The 22,568-nt window shown below is 45.4% G+C and overlaps 1 protein-coding gene across 3 annotated transcripts in view; it reads right to left on the bottom strand.

The window, feature by feature from the left end:
• The window catches only part of WDSUB1 (WD repeat, sterile alpha motif and U-box domain containing 1), a 66,775-nt gene extending 45,998 nt beyond the window's left edge, over positions 1–20,777 (bottom strand). Inside the window, exons 1-3 of one of the 3 annotated variants that reach the window (XM_006273813.4) lie at positions 20,694–20,777; positions 12,602–13,023; positions 6,026–6,210 (exon numbers count right to left, since the gene is read on the bottom strand). In XM_006273813.4, the coding sequence (XP_006273875.1) occupies positions 6,026–6,210; positions 12,602–12,999 (583 nt within the window). In that variant the 5' untranslated portion in view covers positions 13,000–13,023; positions 20,694–20,777. Of the gene's footprint in view, positions 1–6,025; positions 6,211–12,601; positions 13,024–14,368; positions 14,521–20,356; positions 20,445–20,693 lie in introns of those variants that run through there. The other 2 variants (XM_059727360.1, XM_019480253.2) reach the window with 2 other exon arrangements.
• Between the last annotated feature and the right edge of the window lie 1,791 nt (positions 20,778–22,568).

Here is a 22,568-nt window from a genome sequence, read left to right as displayed (position 1 = left end):
CAATATGGATGGTTGAGAAGCTAAGGAAAAACAAGGTCTTGTGCATGTACTAACTGTTGAAATACATGCTTGCTTAGCAACTACTTTCTTGATTTTTTGCTTTTTTATCCATCTAAAATATGGTGCTTCATTTAAAAAATGATCTTATTTTTTCATAAATTTTAATTTTGTACAAGTCTTTCACAAATAATTTATCATAAATCTTGACTTTCTGAATCTGTTCTGTATGCAATGGGTTTGGGAAGTAAAAATCAATTACTAGAAACCTGAAAATCCAAGAGAAGAAAATGTTAAGCAGATGTTTATCATTTCTAAATAGTACACAGCCTAAGGGCTTTCTCCAACCTTTACGTAAGCCCATTTAAATGTACACTTTCATGCAATTTGAATTAAGGAATGTCAATTTAACTGTGTGGTTAATGTGGGGATGCAATGTGGGGATTCAGTCTTTAGAATCTGGTCCATTTGTCAAAAGAATAGCCAGGTATGGCCATGGGGGAGGAGGAAAAAAAAAAAAAAATCAGTGGAGTAATACACATATACAAAAGACTTGAGAGAAAAGCAGAAAAAAACCCCCAGCAAAATGACTCCTGGTGAACAAGCTAACATTTATTCTTTTCTCATAATCATTTTTCTGTGGGGGGAAGAAGGTTGAGCTTGTATAGGTAAAAATTTATCCTATACAACTTTAATATATATGTCCACATACAGCATTTAAAATCCTGTTCAGATTTAAATTATCAGCTTCAATTGACATACACTGGGAATTAAGAGGGAGCAAAATTTGGTCTTGGTTATTCATAAATCTGGAACATCCTTTATCTATCAGTCAAACAGGAACAAAAATATTTTTGACCAGTTCCCAGAGTTGGTCTCAAAACCCCAAAGGCACGTCCAGGCAAGCATACATGTGCGTTTCCCCAGGGACAAATAGCAGCAGCACACAGTTATGCTGCTGCTACTTGTCCCCAGGGAACGCCCAAGCACGCACACTCTGGTGTGTGGCAAGTGACTCCAAGTGGGGTAGGGCAGGCTGAGGCCAGCATCTGGACCGGCCCCAACAACCTTACCTTGGATTCTGTAGGCCTCCCAGCGCTCCAGTGGCAGCGTTCCAGCAGCAGCGAGCCTGACTGGCAGCTGAAGCATGGCTGCAGCTAACCAGGGTCCAGTTTTGGGTGGCACACACTGCCCCACTTTTTTCTAGCATGGGTTTCTCCTGGTGTCAACCCCCTCCCCCCCCCCCCCCCCCCGCCAAGTTGCAAATTAGTAGCATGGGGAACATTTGCATGTGCACACTCAACTGGACCCGGTCCAAAAGCCCAAAATCCATCAAGTATCAGTAAACATATCTAGGCAATGGACTGAGCCAAAGCCTTGGATCCAAATGACCCTGAATTATGGACAAGTTTTGGTTTGAATCTAAACTCTGAACTTACTAGCTTTCATATTTGGTTCTCCCTAACTACCTATTCACCAGATTCTCACACAAATTGGCTGCAATCCAGCTGACCCGTAGGCAGCATTCAGGGCATGAGGGATAGACTTGTGTACTCGAAGTGGTGCCCACTCCTGGAGTGTTGAAGCAGCCACCACCAGCAGCATGGCCCTGGAGCAGGACCATGCCCACAGGGAATCCTCTCCAGCCACTCCAGGACATGTGCTGGATTCAGAATGTGGAGTCGATCTGTGGGTCCAATCCAGCCTGCAGATAGGCCCTGAACCACTGGTATGCCCCATGGGGCCAGACAAGTTCGATACCCCTGTCCTAAAATATGAGAGAAGCTGTGAAAATAAACCATTTTTGATTAAATTCCCCAAGGAAACACCACCTCTTACCTCCATTGATGTATAAGAAATTACTTAGAGCTAGAATAGTTAGAATAGTTGAAGCATACTTTTCATTTTATAAACTGCTATAATCATAATATTGCTACTAACTGTTTTCAGAATGTTTCTCTGACAGCTTTGGGAAGCATTGAAACACTCCTTTTCAATACTGAGATTATTAAAGCTAGGATGCCTGACTGTAAATAACAATTTCTATCCTGCTACTTCAGGTTAACCATGCAGTCCTTAGCAAGATAAAAAGAAAGAACTATTTATAAAGCAGATTCAAGTCTAAGAAGCTAATTAGTAAACAACTATGGGGAAGCAAGATGATGTGATGTACTTGGCAAGATGGAAACAGAAAAATGGCTTTTAGTAGTTTTCCCAAATGAGAGAAAAACATCTACAAGTACATCACTGTCAGAATCAAAACTACAACAATAACACGCATGTCAAAGAAATCAATTACTAAAAAAATATAAAATTCACAGCAACACAAATAAAGACTCACCACAAGATTCTAGGGGAAAAATATTGAACAGTAGGAATCTGAGACAGTAATAAAATACTATCAAACAATTTTTACACTACTTTGTAAGTTAGAATAAACAAACATCCCACTTACCATAGCCAATTACTTAAATATAACAAAAAACAGATATTATCATATTAAACCTTATTTTTTCCAGAGCAATTAAATTCTGTATCTTCTGGGAAAAGATTCTTAAGATTCTATTCAACCATAACTAAATCCAATTTAAAGAAAATGGAAGAATCATATGTTATGAATAGCCTAATGGGTAAAGAGCTAATCATAAACTGCTGTTTCATGGGTAGTTTTCCTGTACTTGAGCAAGGTAAGGAGCAACTTCACTGGAAAATAACTTTTTATTTTCATTTTACCAGTAAACAGTACTTTTGTAGCTTTCATAACCTGTTTGAAATCGGCCAGTAATCCTGACAGTTTCAAATTTGGGTTGTGATCAAAAAGAGATAAGGAAAAACATGAACTTTCAATAACATTTTTTGAACAAAATTAAAAATAGACGTAGATTGTAAACTGTACTGCTAAATCAGTTGACAAAATTCTGCACTGCCATGCAAGAGACACAATTTTCTTGCCATCTCTCCATTCTTGAGCTGGCAGATCAGAGAGCTGGTGGCACAGTTTTAAAACATACCAAGTAATTTTTCTTGGAAGAATTTTCTTTTTTATAGTTCACAACTGAGTTTATTGGGAGTCCTTCCCCCCACCCCACCCCAGGCTTAGAGATTTTATATGAAAACATGAATCCCCTTACTCCATCATGCCAGAATAATTCAATGTTGTCCCTGATGACTTGGAATTTTTCACTTTGTTACTGCCCCTGCACCTTTCAGTGGACTCCTATTTGATTGATTTTTTGCAGTATCAGTCACTAAGCTTCTGTACCTGAGCATGAGATCACATTCTGCTTTCTCCTACTGCTGTTTCTTTAGAGCGGGTAGTAAGTAGAGTACTATATTATCCTTAAGTATATATTATCCTTAAGTATAACCGGTGCTGTTTGGCTGTATAAAATGTGCGTATGTCAGAAACTTGATTCTTTAGCATTAAAAAATCAAACAACTTTTGTTGCTTTAAGAGCAACAGCTGCTGGTATAGATGTGGACTTGAAAACAGAAGGTGATGTACCACTACACTTCAAGATTACTGAGAAACTGTGGGACTTGTTTCCACAAGTAGGTCCAGGAAGAAAATCAAAAGAAGTAAACACTGTTAAGACAGACTATACTGCTAATAAACTGCTTCCACTAAAAAAATTAAGCTGTGATTTGATGATCTGTGTTATTCTGGATCTTAGGAAGAAGTAGGAAGACTTCTTGTTCTCATTAAGCCTTTATTGTAATCACTAAACCCTGACCCAAAACGGTCAACCAACCATTTCTGTGGATGACATCACTCTTTAATAAGGAAGTTAACCCTTTCTACTACATCCCCCTTTCTCAAGGGAAAACTTGATAGACAGTTACAAAAGGGACCTAAACAAAACAGAAACATTGGTAAGTCTATTCATTTAGACCAGACTAATTCACAGGTCTAATATCTTTGGTGGAACTGAGGTACGTCCAGACCTGACTTCTACAAAAAACAAACTATTATGTGATTCCTGAGCCTTTATGAAATAAGTTTTTAACATTGCTTTTTCCCAACAAACATGCTGGCTCTGGATTTAGGACCCGGAGGCCTTGTGGAGGGGAAGGGGGGGAAACACCCACCCTCAGACCAACCACAACACCTTTCCATTCAATAATAGGCAAATTTATTGATGTGGTGATAACAGAAAAGAAGCACAACAAATAATCAAGCAATTCTATATATCTACCAAATCCTAAAGCTGTCATCAGAGTCAAAGTACATCTGGCCAGAATGTAGTCTTTGCTCCGAGGCACTCTTTTAGGTGTTAGATGTCAGCAGTCTGGAGGTGGGATGCTGAGGGCCACACCCCCCCTCCAGTGGGGTGCATGAGATGGGGTGGTCGTGTGCCCTTGGGGACTCTTCCCAGGGGATGGGGTCCCCTCTCAGGGAGGAGGAGGAGAGATGGCAGGGACGAGACAAAGAGAGAGACAGAAAGGAAAAGAAGGAGGGACACCCTTTGTTAATCTCAAGTCTCTGCTTTTGTATTCTCCTTTCCTGTTGATGATGCCTGATGACTCTTTATCCGTGGCTATCTCCGGTTGGTTGTCTCTCTGTGGTCACATGCCCACATAGCCTTCCGGGCCTTTTCCTAATTTGGTCTGCTCCCCCAAAACCGGGACTCAGGGGCCTCCCTCCCCCCCTGTTCTGGGGCCTTGTTAGCTGGTACCACTTATCTCGTGTTATGGGCAGTATGGTACATACTCCCTCGGTTCCCAGGCTTGTTGTGTTAGACAGAATGGTATATGATCCTCCAATTCTCAGGCTGTGTCCATCCACTGGCCTTGCTGTGTCAGACAGCCTGTCTGCTTTCAGGATTGTGAGAAACTCTGTGCGTGTGCGAGACCCAAGCGCTTAGAAATCCAATTAAACCCTGCTGCCCATCTTCAACCCTTATAATGCATATATTTATACCTATAAGCCGATTCCCAATAAACAGACCTTTAAACACCATTTCTAAGCCAACAAAACAGTCTACCCATCTTAGTCTGCATTTCAACCTGACAACATTTGTAAATTAGAGGGCTGCATGGCCCTCATTTCTCATCTTTCACATTCAGGATGCCAATTCATTTGTATTTCTGTTAGCTGGGTAAATACTGTTACCCTCACTATACAAGTTCAGTACTTTAGCTACGCATCAACTCAGTCTCTCAAGTCAAAGAGTAAACTCAGGTTTCGTGAAGGATCTGAAAAATCTGCTTGCTTCAAACTTGTGAAATGCTTTGCCTTGTAAGTTTATGGCCCTAAGAAATAAAATTATGTGGAAACAGGTACGTAAAATAAGTTTCTAGCTGTTGTAGTTCTAAGTCCAAACCTAGAACTACAACTACAAGTCTGGATAACCTCCCAAACATTAACTGAATGAAAACCAAATCTAGTATTACCTTTCTTGGAGCTGGACTAAGCCCTGTACACTATGAGCTCAGGCCTAAGCCTTTAATTCCAGAAATGATGAGATTAAGTCAGAATCTCAGAGACCATTAAAAAACAATTTCTACTGTCCTCATGGTTGCTAAAAAAAAAAGCTTGAAAACATGACCTACATAAACCTGATCTAGTGGTGTCTGCATAACCCTATCAGCACCCTGAAACAATAGCTGTAATACAGGCCACTCCTGGGACTCAGAACCATTTCATCTGGACTACAGGGCTCCCCACTAGTCTGGAAATGTGATGGTGGAAGAGCAATGACTTTATCAGTGGCTAGCAGGTTTAATTCTTTGGCTAGTATATTTTTTTAAATTCTGACTCAACTGGGAAAAAGTCAGCCATTGAATGACCTTATAATTATGCTGGACAATTTATTAGTTACCTAAACAATTATTCATCTTCATCAACTTCAGAACAAAGGTAACAGGTGTGAGGGGGTAGATACCAAGAGTATTTTGAAACTTCAAGAACTCTACTAGTTATTAGCTTGATTGGGCAGGGATGAAAAAAACCCCATGAATAAAAACAAAAGCTGGAGGTAAAAAATATGTATAAAAAAGAGTTATTTTAAATAGTAAATTAACTAACCAGAAACTGGCAGTGAAGAAAAATCACAGCAGGTGACTCCAAGATCATGTGCTTTCTCATTATACAAGCATCTCATTTTATCATCCCAAATAGTTAAATCTCCACATGATGATCCAGTGACAAAGAAATTTCCATTTGGAGCAAATGCACAGGCTACCAAGGAACCATCCTTCACACTCCCAGATCTGAGAAGCAAAGAGAAAAAAAGGGATTTGAGTTTAGAAGTGTAATATTCTGAAATTTTCATCTTCAACTCTGGTGTGATATATTGCAAGATCAGTAAACTAAACTATTTTACATGTGGAATTTAAAAAGCATTATTTTATAAAGAGAAAGATGCAAACATAAAAGGTGCAAACAAATGCAAAATAAGCAGGTGTAAAATATGCACACGGATTTGTCCTCTGACCATAGGAGAAGAATGGGAGTTGTCACCCCAAGGCAACATATTTATTCAGTAATAATACATACCCCAAGCTAAAGCCCACCCACATGTATTTAGTATTCCAAAGAACAGAGTACTGAACAAATTATAACTCAAAAGATGAACATGCAATTGTCAGAACAGACTTAAAAGGGACACAAAAAATATATATATTTAAAAACTCTCTCTCATTCTTTCTGGCCTGGGTTTTACGCCCACGCCACACAAAAAAATAATCACAAGTATTAGTTCAATATGACATTCTGTATTCTGACTAATATTTTCTGGTTTATAACACACAAAGCTATTTTTGTGCCAGAGGAACACAAGAAAAACACAACTGACTATTTTTCCTACCAGTCACTCAAAAGTGTTTTTTTAATTACTCTTGGGTTGAGATTTTATATATGCCAAATTTTAGCTATGGACCAGTTTGAAGAACCTTGCAGGGTGGGAAAGCTAGCCTTGGCCCAAGCTGTCTGCTCCACCAAAGTAAGGAGGTATGCTCTAGCCCCCCAGGCTTCTGGCTTGGGCCACTGAAGGCATGTGGCTGTATTTCCAGAATCAAAAGTGAATGCCTGTTCACTTGCTTATTGGTTCAATCTACAGAGCTTAGACTAACCTGCAAAGATTGAACAGATTCAGGCTTGGGCTTTTTCACTATCTATACTTAGCTTAAATGAACAGGGGACAACAGGACCGGCCATGATGAGACAGAGCCCCTCTGCTCAAGTCCTCTTACAGGTAACAAACAGACAACAGTCATGTCCTGATTTTGGACAAAGCTGCAACAAATGGACAAAACAGAAACATTTGACAAGAACATGCAGGAGAGAGGACTGTAGGCAAAGAAAGGAACAGAGTGTGCAGGCACTGTACAGCAGCGTACAACTTTTTTCACCCCACAGCACACTTAACTAAATAAAAAAACACTGCGGCACACTGGACGCAGAGCGGGGGGGGAGGAAGGGGGATGCATGGCCAGCTGGACACTGATGTGGGGGTGGCATGTGGCCAGCCGGACGCTGACGGGGAGGGATGGCGCACTGCAGGCAGACGGCATTTTGTACTGGAGCCATGCCCCCTGCCTGGCTGGATCCATGCTCTCTGTCTGTCTGTGTCTGCAGCAGCAGCAGGTGGGGGGCGTGGCTCCAGCCAGGCAGGGGGCGTAGCTCCAGCCCAAAATGCCACAGCACACTGGTTGGGAAATGCTGCTGTACAGTTAGATGAATTGTGATATTGCAAACAGAGACAAGCAGCTGTATGTAAGAACTGTACAAGATATAATGTCATCAGAAGACTGTAATATCATACTAGAAACAAATGGACCTCCTGTGTCTTTTAAACTTAACACTGGTGCACAAACCAATGTTATACCAGATTTTACTGTAAAAGGTTTGAATGCAAGCAAGCTTTCACAGCAAGCAGATAAGGCTCTGAGCTTACAGTGGGGGAGCTGATTCCTATGGCTGGCACATGAGCTGCAGATAAAGGTAAAAAATGGTAATGAAAAAATTCAGTTTGTGGTTGTGCTGGGAAAATATGTACCTATATTAGGGCTGAAGACCTGTTAGGAACTACGTCTTATTCAGAGAATATATACTGTAAAGGGGTACAATAAAATTGAAGATAAGTTTCAGGATGTTTTTGAGGGGCTGTGGAAGCTGAACAAAGAGTAAGATTGAGCTGTCTGAACATTAAACTCCTACAATATGTGCTCCCAGAAAAAAATTCCTTTAGCTCAAAGACAAAGACTGAAAGCAGAACTAGAGAAACTGATTGGCTCAGGATGGTAATACAAAAATAGAGGAACTGACATGTAGTAACTATGAAAAAAAAAAAAAAGATGGAACTCTTTGCCTTTGTCTAGACCCAGAATAAACTTTATAAACATAAAAAAGGGGAACATTTTCCCATTCCCACCAGGGCTGCAATCCCTGGAAAGATGACACAAGAAACATATTTCTCCATACTCGATGCATCAGCTGGGTTTTGGCAGGTTCCATTAGAGAAAAATAGACATTTGTGCACATTCAACACTCCATACGGAAGATTCTGCTTTCACAGATTGCCTTTTGGGTTATGTTCAGCACCATAAGTGTTTCATAAATATATACAACAAATATTTGATAGCACTGAAGGTGCCAAAGTGTATCCAGATGTCACTTTAATATGGAGATGTATTCTGGAGGAACATGATCATCAGCTTCAGAGAACTCTTGGTCAGCAGGATTAAAACTCAATAGAGAAAAAGTGGATATTTAGAAACAGAGAAATAACATATCTGGGCAAAAAATTAATGGATGAAGGCATATAGATAGATCCCAGCAGTGTACAATCAAGTGCTAATATACCACCTCCCACAGATAAGGAAGGAGTGCAAAAGTTTCTGGACATGGTAAACTTTGAGGAAATGTGTGTCTCATGTGGTATAAAAATGCAGCAACCTAAGACCATTATTGCATAAACAATGGGTATGGGAAGCACACCACAATGAGGATCTTAAGATGCTGAACAGTAGGGCTGTGTGAAGCTTTCGGTGCTGATCTGATTCAGAGGAGATTCATTCCGATTTGGTGGCCGAATCTCCAAATCCGAATTGAATCAAGAGACCAATAAAAAGGTCTGAATCGATTCGAAGCTCTCCAGATCAATTTGGAAAAGATTCGGAGAGATTTGGAGAGTTTCAGAAATTCAGGCAGTCCCTGCTCGCCACCGCAGGGAGCTAGACCTGGACTCTGTGCCTGTAAGTAGGGGGCAGGGGAGAGCTAAAGGAGGGGGGAGGGGACCATGGGGGCCAGGCCCATCCCCTGCCTGCTCCCCCAGCCCCCATAAATGCCTCCCATCCCCCGCCCACCTCCCAGCCCCATCGATACCTGCCCTGCCCGACCTGGCAGCAGCAGGTGATTGTGGAGCTTTTTTTTTTTTTTTTTTTTTTTTTAAGAGCTGGGAGGCTGGGGCCTGTTTGATTCAGAGATTTAGCCGATTCCGCAGCAGCCAAATCTCTGAATCAGGTTCGACTGAATCAACTTGGGACAGTGATATCACCGAATCGAGTCACTGTCCCCGAATTGCCTGAATCTGAATCCAAAGCGAATGCTAGCCTCTTCACACAGGCCTACTAAACAGTTATTGCAAAAGGCTCCAGTGCTTAGGCTGTATGACAGCAAACATCAACAGAACTGTCTACAGATGCCTAAGGAGGGTCTTGGGGCAGTATTCACGCAGAATTATGGGGAGCATTGGAGACCCATAGCATATGCTTTCAGGGCATTAACTAAAACTGAGCGTCAGCATGTATGAACTGGAAAAAGGGACTTTAGCTCTGGTGTGATGCAAAAAGTCCCATGTCTTTCTGTACGAGAAACCAGTATTAAATGAAACAGATAATAAGTCACTGGTGGCAAAGCAAAAAAAAAAAAAAAAGGGGGGGGTGGGAATTGCAGTTGTATGATTTAAGATCAGAATATAAACCAGAGAAATGTCAGTGGTAGCAGATAATTTGTCTGCAGCTTCTGACTGAACAGATTTAGAACCAAACCTAGAGTTAGACATTGTATACCTTTTTCTTCTTTTTTTAAAAGAAAATGTGCCTAGTTTCAAACAAAATGTGGATTGTAATCACAGATGCCATGATGCAAGATCAGACTTTGCAACCAGTAATATAAGCCATTAGTGCAGGATAGCCTACAAGATGCACATCCAGTCCTTATCACCAGTTTGAAGCAGAGCTGTCAGTAATAGATGGACTCTTGTTTAGAAATGACAGACTTGTTGTTCCCAAAGCATTATATCAGGATATATTACAGAGGATATCTGAAGGACACTTGGGAATAGAGAAATGCAAAAGAAGGGCTAAAAAACTCTGTACCGGCTATGAATTAATACGGAGAGAAAAACTGTCAACTTGTCAAATAAAGAGATAGTCAAGCAAAACAGCCAATGATAATGACCAAGGAAGTACTGGCCCCATAGATCTCTTCACTCATGCTGGAAAAAATACTACGTATTGGGGTTTTAAATTATTACCATATTTACTTGATTCCAAGACAAGGTTTTTCCCCTATTTAACGAAGGGAAAAAAGCCCCTTATCTTGAAACCAAATACAAGGTGGCTGGGAGCATACAGCTGCCCTAGCCCCATGCTGGGGCCAAAACTACAGCTGCTGCCTGGCCCCTTACCACCTATGCACCCCCTGCGCTCCCTGCCCTGCAGCCTCAGACCCCGCTACTTCCAATGATGATTCTAACCTCCTCTTCCTCCCTTCACCTGCAGTCTCAGGCCTCTGTTTCCCCCCCCCCACCACACACACACACCCCTTCCCTGCCCCTGCTGTAGGATATGACATGATTGATCTCCCAAAAGTTAAAAAGCAGGAAAAAGTAATTTACCATCCTGTTCACAAAAACACTTTCTCCTTGCAGCATAAAGTAGTAAAAAAAATGGCAAAACCCCATGAAAAATCCGTAACAGAATAACCTTTAAATGTACAGTATTTCAGACAACTTTTAAATAAATTTATTTTAGTTTTGCACAGTTTTACAGAGGGCAAAAAGGAAGGTAGTCCACAAAGGAGCAACACTTGCAGGAAGAGATGGAAAAACATATTAGGCTTTGCTAACAGAAACAAGTGTTCACTCACCCTGCTGTCTAGATAAAGTGAAAATATTAATTGCCTAAGTGCTGTTCTCTTCACAAAAAACTCCCAAGAAGTCTGCTAACCCTTCATGCTATTTACTGTTAATATAGGAGAATGTACTTAAGGTGAAGGTAAAGGAAAATGTTTATTATAGTCAACTTTGCGGCCAAATTCTGTCACCACTACCCTAAATTCACAGAATGCTTTGCTGAAGTACAGGCAGTAGGGTTTAGCCTAATTTACTCATCCATACTTAAAAGGCAAACAGGATCAATACTCAAAAACCCTTTAATCTTAAAGGTATATGCTTTACTGTGTACAACAGTTTCCTTAGTATTCGAAAAAATTATTACCTACTGAGCAACAATCCTGTCCCCATACCTCCTTCTTACTGCAGCAGGATTTGGTCTGCCATTTGCACAATTTAATCAAATGAATCTAAAATTTACCTTCTACATGCTGTTAGACTAACATTTACCATCAGATGATGGCTTTTCCTTCTGAAAAGGATAAATCTTTCAGCCCTATTTAAAAGAACATCAACAGTCCATAAACAAACAAGCTGGAATGCTGTTCTGTGAAGGAGACTGCTAGTAACCAATGTAAAATTATCGCTGAAAAACAACCTTTTCCAGCTTTGCATGTAAAACTGTAACACCATATAGTATGACAGTATATTTGGTAATTTCAGACTAAACTGTATCTACATAATTCAGATTACAATCTAAAACAGGTGACGTGCCACGATCTATTTCTTATATTTTTTACTTTGTCAATAAAGTTTTTTATAAATATGAAGTATTTAATTAACACACTGACTTTTGACTACGTAATGTATTTAAAAGGTATTTTAATGATAATTCAGCATTTTAAATTAATTTTAAAAATATAACATGTTGCTCAGCTCTGATGTGGCCAAATTTGTGGTTATCATCTTCTGAGTAGTTATAACACTTTTCTACCGAAATATGATTTACACAATATATAACAAGGACTAATCTCAGTAAAATCAATGGGAACATTGCGTTTAACTTAAATGGAATAAAGATTTTCCCCTAAAAGGGACAGGTTGAAACAAAAATAAAATAAAATAAAATAAAATAAAATAAAATAAAATAAAAGGATAGAAAATCTAAGAAACTCTAAATTCATACTAACAAAGCATAGCTTCTGATTTTCAAATTTGTCCTTTATCCCAGCCTTCTTTTCCATTCCAAACTTTTCCACAGCTCTTTGTGCCCAATTCCCTCTTTTTCGGTTAGAGAACTTAGTGTTAGAAGTGCTCCTGCCACGTCTAAAGTATAACTTCCCCAATTACATCATTGCTATCCTACCTGTGACAGTCATTGATACTAAAACACATCTTTACTAGAGAAAACGAGGTCTAAAGGCATCGGCAGCTCTCAGAGAGCTCAACAGGACCAACTGGTCTTCAGCAACCTCTTCATATCAGACCCCAAGAATATAGCATTTCCAAAAAAATTCTTCTTGTTAGAAATATTTGGCACTCACCTGTATAATCTCAGGGACTCCACATTCCAAAGAACTACGGTACCATCTGCTGCACCCGAAACTAGGTACGTAGAGTCAGGGGAAAATTGGCAGACTCTTACAGGGCTGTCACTGGGTTGCTCCAGCACTGCTAGCCTCTGACCATTTTGAGTGTCCCACAGCACTGTGGTACCATCAGTTGAACATGAAGCTAAAATGTTTCCCGAAGACGAGAAGCAGCAGCAGTGGACTGCATAAGTGTGGCCTCTTAATGGTGAGTAAGAAAGCTCAGAAAAGTTGTTTAAAGAATACAAGCGGATTGTTTTGTCCATGGAACAAGTAGCCAAGCAGGACGATGATAATGCACAGTAGTTGACATCATCACTGTGATCAGCTAAGGTGTAAATTAGTTTCATCATGTTATCTGCTATAAACAAAATGTTCTGAAATTAGAGAGAGAGAGAAAGAGAGAGAGAGAGAGGTGTTAATATAGTCAATACACTCATTTTTAGTGCTTCTACATTAAAAATGACATGTGGGGATTATTTCTACTCAACTAGTTGCCTTACCCAGGCAAAAAAAATGTCCATTGAAAGAAGCAGTTTTTCTCTAAAGCTCATTTGTATTTCCAATGAAAGCAATGGGAATATGGTCAAGTCCTTGTAAATTAAACCTGTATATATACTCATCTAGCTATTGTATAGACAGTGGTTTCCAGTCTGACATCTACCTCTGCATTGAGGCTGCTGGGGTTTAATGGGATAAGTAGGCACTGTACAGGAAGCTAATGTATTTATTCTATTCTAAGATGAAGATTCCCCCATTTAACAGAGGAATCACAAACGAGTCTTAAAATCGCATGGGGGGAGGGGGGCAAGCAGCTGATTTGGCACCCGCTCTAGCCCTTACTTGGGGTCAGAGCTGTAGCCACAGCTGCTGCCTGTTTTGTTTCCCCTACACCCTACCATCTCCACCCCGCAGCTTCTTCCTTATCTCTCCAGGACCCAAGCAGCCTCTGCTCCCCCACCTGCCCTTTTCCCTCCCCATCCCCCAGCCTTCACCTTTGCTCCACTCCAGCCCAGCCTGTAGCAGTAGTACACAGCCTGCACAGTTGCTAGGGGGCCTGGGCTGGGGTTCTGCTCAATGCCCCAGATTAGAATGGGGATGGAGCCTGCTAGCACAGAGCAATGGTAAGGGGAGCGGGGAGCAGGGAGCAGAGGCTCAGATGGAGCAGAGCAGAGGCTAGGGAAAATGGGGAACAGAGGGAAGAGAAGGAAAAGGGGGAAGTGAGACAAAGTGAAGCTGTGGGGGGACGGCATGAGCAGGAATCAAGCTGCTTGACCTCTACACCTCCCCCCCAACATCTGCTCCCCTGCAGCAATAGGGAAGACTAAAGACAACCCTCCAATAATATATACATGGAAAACTATTACTAATTTATAAAAAAAGTTCTACGTATAGGATCTAATTATTCAGGGGTCACCTTACTTTCAAGAAAATACAGTAATCAAACTAACAATTTACAATACATATGACATGTCCAGGAAAAACTTACTTTATGGGATCAGGTTCCATATTTAAAGCCTAGAGACCTTATTATGGTATTTACCCATATCCAAGAATAGCTTATTTCCACCAGAAAGCATGGTGGGGGAGCAAGGGAAGCCTCATTTAGGATTTGAGTACCAGCCCAGGGCAGGTGAGAGCTCAGCTCTGGCTTTACCCCCAGGCTGAAGCACCATCTTTCCCAAAACCCCAGTCCCCGGGAAATCCCAAAAATCAACCAACCTCAACTGGTTCTGGTGACTTTTAAGCCTCTTCTAAGCAGCTGTGATTGTGCAGAATTGCTACCAGTGTTGTTACTATGTTGATTTGCTCCAATTCTGCTGTCACAGATGCAAATCAGGAGTAACTACTTTGGAGCCAAAGAAATGACACCTCTGAGAGAAAGTAGAAAAAGAGTCACTCGTGGAAATCAATCCATACCAGTTTAGCTGGTGCTAAAATTAGAACAAGAACACAATCAGAAGGGGCTACAAGCCCTACTAGCAGGACCACTGTTTGGGCTTCACAGAGTCAGCTGTGAATAAGAGCACCCCAGTCACTCCGCCCAGTGTTTGCCACTGAACAATTCTGGTCTCATGATCAGAAGGAAGTGTAACGTCAGAGAAAAGGGCTCTACAGCTCTCTCACAGGCTTCCTAACCTAATGAGGGCTTTAAACTAGGTTCACTGGGGGAAGGAGAGCAAAACCCTGAGGTAACTGGGGAAGTGGGTGACCAGAAGGAAGGACAAGCAGAAGGGGGCAACAGGGGAGGAGGCCTTTTCATTCCTCCTGGGAAAGTAGGTCAAGTGGCTAGTTACCTCAGGTGTCTGTACACAAATGCACAGAGCCTGAGAAACAAGCAGGAAGAACTGGAAGTCCTTGTTCCACAGTCATGGAACTATGATGCAGCTGGAATAACAGAGACTCAGTGGGTTAGTTTGTGTGACTGGAGCACTGTCATGGATGTTTATAAAGTGCTCAGGAAGGACAGACAGGGGAGAAGAGGAGTTGTGCTGTATGTAAAAGAGCTGTATGATTGCTCAGAGCTCCAGTATGAAACTGGACAGAGGCCTGTTGAAAGTCTCTGGGCTAGGGTCAGAGGGGAGAGCAACAAGGGTGATGTTGTGATGGGTGTCTGCTATAGACCACCAGACCAAGAGGAAGTGGTAGATGAAGCTTTCTTCAAATCACTGCGGAAGTTTCCAAATCACAGGCCGGGTTCTCATGAGGGACTTCAATCAACCTGACATCTGCTGGGAAGGCAATACTTGCACAGACAATCCAGGAAGTTCTTGGAGATGTTGGGGACAACTTCCCTGTGCAAGTGTTAGAGAAGCCAACTAGGGGTCATGCTCTTTTTGATCTACTGCTCATAAACAGGGAAGAATTGGTGGGGAATGTAAAAGTGGATGGTAAGTTGGAAAGCAGCAACCACAAGATGATTGAACTCAGGATCCTGAGGAAAGGAAAGAAGGAGAGCAGCAGAGTAATGGCCCTGGACTTCAAAAAAGCAGACTTTGACTCACTGAGGGAACTGATGGGGACAGATCCCTTGGGAGGTCAGTGTGAGGGGGAGAGAAGTCCAAGAGACCTGGTTGTACTTTAAAGAAACCTTACTGATGGTGCAGGAACAAACTATCCAATGCACAGGAAGATTAGCAAGAAGGGCAGGCATAAATGGTGAGTGCCCCCAGTGGCTGCGGGGGTACGGTAGCACGGCAGAGGCAGGAGCCCGGTGGCAGTAAGTGGGAGAGCTCCCGCAGCTGCCACTGGTGGCGGGGGGGGGGGTAGCAAGCACTGACCAAGGGTCAGCGACCACACACAGCCACCACCTGCAGCATCGGTAGTGGCCAGCAGGAACCATGGACCACCCGCAAATGCTGCCAGCAGTGTCAGCGAGGTGGCAAGTGGCGACTGCCCACAGGGGGGGCACCGCCATGCTCAGGGGGTACACCCCATATGCATCACCCCTGATGGCAGGAGACCAGCTTGGCTTAGCAGGGAACTCTTCAGTGAGCTAAAACAAGAAGCTTGTAAAAAGTGAAAACATGGACAAACAACTAGGGAGGAATATAAGACTATTGCTCAGGCACACAGGGATGAAATCAGAAAAGCCAAAGTGCAATTAGTGTTGCAGCTAGCAAAGGGACATGAAGAGTAACAAGAAGGGTTTTTACAAGTATGTCCGCAACAGGAGGAAGATCAAGAAAAGCGTGGGTCCATTACTGAATGGGGGAGGCAACCTAGTGACAAATAATGTTGAAAAGCTGAAGTACTCAATGCCTATTTCACCAGTCTTCACAGGTAAGGTCAGCTCCTAGACTACTGCCCCTGACAGCATAGTTTATGGAGGAGATGAGCAGCCAAAGTGGTAAAAGAACAGGTTAGAAACCTGAACCTGTTTATTTAGAAAAGCTGGATTTGTACAAGTCCATGGGGCTTGACACAGTGAACCAAAGGTGCCAAGGGAGTTGGCTGATGTGATTGCAGAGCCTCTGGCCATTATCTGTGAAAACTTGTGGTGGTTGGGAGAGGTCCCAGATGATTGGAAAAGGGCAAATATAGTGCCCATCTTTTAAGAAAGGGAAGGAGGATCCAGGGAACTACAAACCAGTCAGCCTCACATTAGTCCCTGGAAAAATTATGGAGCAAGTCCTCAAGGAATCCATTTCTAAGCACTTAGAAAAGGTGATTAGAAACAGTCAGCATGGATTCACCAGAGAAAAGTCATGCCGAATAAACCTGATTGCCTTCCATGATGAGATGACTGGTTCTATGGATGCAGGGAGAGCAGCGCATGTGATATACCTCTATTTAAGCAAGGCTTTTGATATGTTTTCCCAAAACATTCTCGCAAGCAAGTTAAGGAAGTATGGGTTGGTTGGATGAATGGACTGGACTGTAAGGTAGACAGAAAACTGGCTGGATCGTTGGACTCAAAGGGTAGTAATCAATGGCTCAATGTCTAGCTGGCAGCCAGTATCAAGTGGAGTGCCCCAAGGGTTGGTCCTGGGGCTGGCTTTGTTCAAATCTTCATTAATGACCTGGAACATGACATAGAGTGCACCCTCAGCAAGTTTGCATGTGACACCAAGCTGGGGGTGGGGTGGAGAGTAGTAAATACATTGGAGCAGGTGTTTGCAACCTTTTTGCATCATTGTACCCCGCAGCGGCCAGACATGGAGCAGCATACCCCTGGCTGCCGAGTGGGGGTGATGGCAAGCAGCTAGACACCAAGCAGGTAGGGAAGGCGACAAGGCGCATGGCTGGATGTGGAGTGGCAGCAGCTGCCACGTGCAAGCTTCCTCTGCTCCCTATGGATGTACGGCTGGGCAGGTGGCACCCGCATGGTAGTGTGGGATGCTGCGTGGCAGCGTTTTGTGCCCACCCACCCACGCATACCCCCTAGGGCCTTTTCAAGTACCTCCCGGTTGACAATCCATGCACTGGAGGGTAAGATTAGGATTCAGAGAGACCTCAGCAAATTGGAGAACTGAACCAAAAGAAATCTCATGAGGATCAATAAGGACAAGTGCAGAGTCCTGCACTTAGGATGGAACAATCCCATACACCGGTACAGGCTGGGGACCAATTGGCTAGGCAGCAGCTCTGCAGAAACGGACCTGGGGGTTACAGTGCTGAATACGAGCCAGCAGTGTGTCCTTGTTGCAAAGAAGGCTAATGGCATATTGAGCTGCATTGGTAGGAGTGTTGCGGGCAAATCAAAGGAACTGATTCTTCCCTTCTGTTCAGCACTGGTGAGGCCACGTCTGGAGTACTATATCCAGTTTTGGGCCCCCCAGTAAAGAGACCAGCAGAGGGCAACTAAAACGGTTAGGGGGCTGAGTTAGACTCTACACTTGTCCTTATTGTGCCTCATGAGATTTCTTTCAGTCCAATTCTCCAATTTGTCAAGGTCTCTTTGAATCCTAACCCTACCCTCCAGTGTATAGATTCATAGATGCTAGGGTCAGAAGGGACCTCAATAGATCATCGAGTCTGACCCCCTGTATAGGTAGGAAAGAGTGCTGGGTCTAGATGACCCCAGCTAGATGCCCATCTAACCTCCTCTTGAAGACCCCCAGGGTAGGGGAAAGCACCACCTCCCTTGGGAGCCCGTTCCAGACCTTGGCCACTCGAACTGTGAAGAAGTTCTTCCTAATGTCTAGTCTAAATCTGCTCTCTGCTAGCTTGTGGCCATTATTTCTTGTAACCCCTGGGGGTGCCTTGGTGAGTAAAGCCTCACCAATTCCCTTCTGTGCCTCCGTGATGAACTTATAGGCAGCCACAAGGTCACCTCTCAACCTTCTCTTGCGGAGGCTGAAGAGGTCCAGGTGCCCCAGTCTCCCCTCATAGGGCTTGGCCTGCAAGCCCTTAACCATACGAGCGGCCCTTCTCTGGACCCTCTCTAGGTTATCCACATCTCTCTTGAAGCGTGGCACCCAAAATTGAACGCAGTATTCCAACTGCGGTCTGACCAGCGCCCAATAGAGGGGAAGTATCACCTCCTTGGATCTGTTCATCATGCAATGACATAGAGTATCTTTTACTCCACATGACTTATGAGGAGAGGCTGAGGGAACTAGGGGTTTTTTAATAGCAGCTTTCAACTACCTGATAGACAGTTCCAGAGAGGATGGAGCTAGACCAGGTGTGGGCAAAATACAGCCTGTGGGCCATATCGGGCCTGCTAATTGATCCTATCCAGTTCCCCAGCCACCACCAGGAGCCTGAGTAGGAAGGGCTGCATCCTGCACTGTACTGCTCTGCCAGAGCTGGGGCCAGGCCGGTCAGCATGCAGACTGTTCCACTCCCCACAGCCACCCAGCTTCCTATTGGTGCTGCAGCTGTGCAGTCCTGGCACCATGGTTGCTGGCAGTCAGGACTGGGAGTGATACAGCATGCCAAGTAGCCATCCCACCCGGCCACCATGATGATGCGCTGTGGCTACTAGATGAGTCCGTACCAGCCATGAGGGGAGCTCAGCCTGGGGCAGCAGCCCCCAGTTTTTTTTTGTGTAGCATAGTGGCAGCAGCTCATCATGCCAGGTCAGTGGGAGGATGGCTACTCTGTGCAATGCATCATACCCCATCCCGTACAGGCCCCCTCTGCCAACAGCTGCTATGCCAGGACTGCACAGCGCCAGCAGGAAGCTGGGCGGGGAGGAGTCATCTGCACGCTGCACAGCTTAGCCCAGCCCCAGCCATGGCGGAGCAGAGCAGTGTGCTACAGTATATAGCCCTCACTCCTCAGGCTCCCGGTGGCAGCTGACAGGCTGGACAGAACCAACTGGTATGTCCCCAACTCCCCGCCACCCTCTTCCCCCTCACTAACAGCTCACCAAAATGTGTTAAGTGGCCCTCCAGCCCAAATAACTGCTCTCCCCAGAGCCAGGCTGCTTCCAGTGGTGTCAGGTGACAGATCAAGGAGCAATGGTCTCAAGTTGCAGCAAGGGAAGTTTAGGTTAGATATTAGAAAAAAAATTCTCACTAGGAGGGTAATAAAGCACTGGAACAGGTTACCCAGAGAGGTTGTGGACTCTCCATCCTTGGAGGTTTTTAAGACCTGACTGGACAAACCTCGGCTGGGGTGATCTAGGTGGGGAGCTTTAGATAAAAACTGCTTCTTTCAATGGTCCTACTTTGTCCAGGGGGGTTGGACTGGATGACCTCCTGAGGTCCCTTCCACCCCTAATTTTCTATGATTATTACACCAGGTCTCTTTGCTCAAGGGTGCTTTTAGAACGACGGTGACGTGAAACCACTTGCATACAGACCGAGGTTTTGAAATCTGAACTGTCCCGGGACAGTGTTAAATCGTATCTATGAACAGGGAAAGAGAACTCGACTACAACACGCGAACAGAGCGAGTGGCTCGCTCCTAACTGCTGGACCACTGGAGACCACACTGGGGACGCAAGGGTGGCGCTAACTAGTAAACACGCAGAAGACACGACCAGCAAGAGGCACAATTCCTCCTGCAGATTTCGCTTCGGTTTGCCATCTTGGCTAAAATGCAGCCGGTTTCCCCCCCCCCACCCGTTTCACTCTTCTCCCACAAAGCCCCAATCCCCCAAATTCAACCCAGCTTTTCCCAGACCCCTCTCCGCGGGTGCTGGTAACTTTTACGCCTCTCCTAAACAGTTGCGCTGACGCTAGCAACAGCGCGACCGGTGCGGTTACTACGCAGACTCGCTCCAGCTCCGCTGCTGCTCGCGCGCTGCAACAGGACCTGCTCTGGAGATGAAGAAGTGACACTTCGCCACAGCTGGCGCGAGAGCGGACAAGGAGCCGCTCCAGGACAGCGCACTCGTGTGCCGGTGCCCACACCACGGCCAGGGGCTTGGGCCCAGAAGGGACCGACTAGCAGAGCCCCTGCTGGGGCTGGGCCGTCAGCCGCGCCCAGCATCCCCGCGCGGCGCAGCGCAGGGCTCGGCCCCGGAGGGCGGGTCTGAGCGAGCGGCCCCGAGCCGCCTGGCCCCGCTCTGCGCCGATGGGCGCCCCCAGCCAGGCGAGGAGGGGGAAGGGGCCGGGCCCGGCCGGGCAAACGCGCCCCCTCCCCCACTTACCTCAGCAGCGCGGGGCCGGGGCCGGGGCCGGGGCCGCCTCGGGCAGGTCACGTGACGCGGCGCCTCCCCGCTCAGGTGCGGGCCCCGCTCTCACCTGTGCGCACGTGACCGCCCAAGGGAGCACCGCCCCCCTCCCTCGCAGCTCCGCGCCTGCGCAGACCGCTCCGGTCCGGCTCCACCCGCGCCGCGCGCCCGGGGCGGGCGCTGTCCCGGTGGGGAGGAGCCGCCTCCCGCCGCTGTGGGCGCGGGGTCCGCTCCCAGGGGCCCGGCTCCACACCCGTCCCGGGGCCGGTCTCCGGCGCGCAACTTTGCAGCTGGCTCGTGGCCAGGCAGACGTGCTTGTACGGGGGGGGTGGCGCGAGTCCCGGGCGATGCATGTCGGGGTGCAGGCGGGCAGGGAGGGTTGCCAACCCCCCAGGATTTCCCTGGGGCCTGCAGGAAGTATACGGGAGTCACCCCGCAGATCAACGACGGGGCATTTATTAAAGTAAATATTAAATGTGGAATCTGCTCTGTACAGGGTTTTTAATACGTGTTCAGTAGGTTTTTAAATCTATCCACTGTAATGCCACATGGGATGAAGCCTCCCAGAATAGACTCGAGCAGAGTTGGCAGCTCTACCTCTTGTCCAACCCATTTCTATCCCTATCCCTGGCTGTCCCTACCCCTGCTCCCCACCAGGCCCCTCAACCACGACAGACAGCCCACCTTGACCTGCCCCAGGAGAAGCAGGGACCACCACAGTGGCCAACATCCTGGTGCTGGCAAAGGTAGTTCATGTACTGTGTGCTCAAGAGGTCCCAGGAAGAGGGGTACTTTTGATAAGCTAAAAAAGGTGGGAAAAACAGTACTGACCCACAGGTTTTCTAGAGCTGGGATCCTTCCACCGTCTCCTTTCTGTCACAACCCAAGGGTGTGATTTTTGTTTTGTGCGTGCTTTGGCACCTGAATTATCTTCCCGCCAATTTGTAGCTTTCTTTGCAGTGTGCATTTCTTCTTTGCAGCACAGAGATGCACGGTGCAAAGAGTTCCCGCCACTTGTATTATAATTTGAGCCCCATTATTGGCTTGCATGAAATTATTCACACGTGGCAGCTAGCCGTATAAGAAGCTTGAGTGGTTTCCACCCAAGTTGGAGGACTCCACGAACACCAGGAGGAGGAGACTTCACACCGTGAAGATATCTAAGTGCTGCAGAGCCTATCAGACCCAGCGCATTTCAAGCAGGCAACAGAGGTCTGATCAGCCTCTAGCCTCTCCCCGTCGCCGTTCGCAATCCTCGACGTATCCCTCTCCCTGCGTGTAAAAGGATCCATGGAGCCTCGACAACTCCGTGGGAGTGATCCAAATATTGTCTGAGTCCTCAAACAAGGATTTAAGCGGAGCTGTGCCTGGGAAACTGTCCAGCCTACACCGCGACCATCTTCAGTGTAAATAAACAATCTTGAATTGGACATTATTGTTGGACATTACGCGTCCGTGCCTAATTCTAGCGTGTCGCCTGTTTTCTCCAACCCAGTGTGCCCGGGCTGCTGGCCACAGCCCGCGCAGCACGGAAAAGGGCCCGGATCGCTCCCGGCCCGCACATGGCGACGAGGATGGGATCAGGAGAAAACACGTTAGAGCTAGAATTAGTTAAGAACTGTCCTTGGCGCGGTGAAAAACGCCAAGTGAAAAGCTTTGAAGAACTGGAGGCGCATATCGCTTACCACCAGGCGGGCGGAACGGGTGAGAGATTTGTCAGCGGACGCCTTTCGCTGAAGGGAGAAGAGGGAGCCTCCGAAGATGGAGCCCTGAGAGAGAGAGAAGTGTATTTGCTCCCTGCGGCGTTCGGGTGTATAATGAGTGACAAGCAGGTCCTGTTCAGGCCCCTCG

This window comes from Alligator mississippiensis, chromosome 4, assembly GCF_030867095.1.
Source record: "Alligator mississippiensis isolate rAllMis1 chromosome 4, rAllMis1, whole genome shotgun sequence".
In the NCBI taxonomy this organism is placed as follows: domain Eukaryota; kingdom Metazoa; phylum Chordata; order Crocodylia; family Alligatoridae; genus Alligator; species Alligator mississippiensis.
This window is presented reverse-complemented; position numbering and strand designations above follow the sequence as displayed.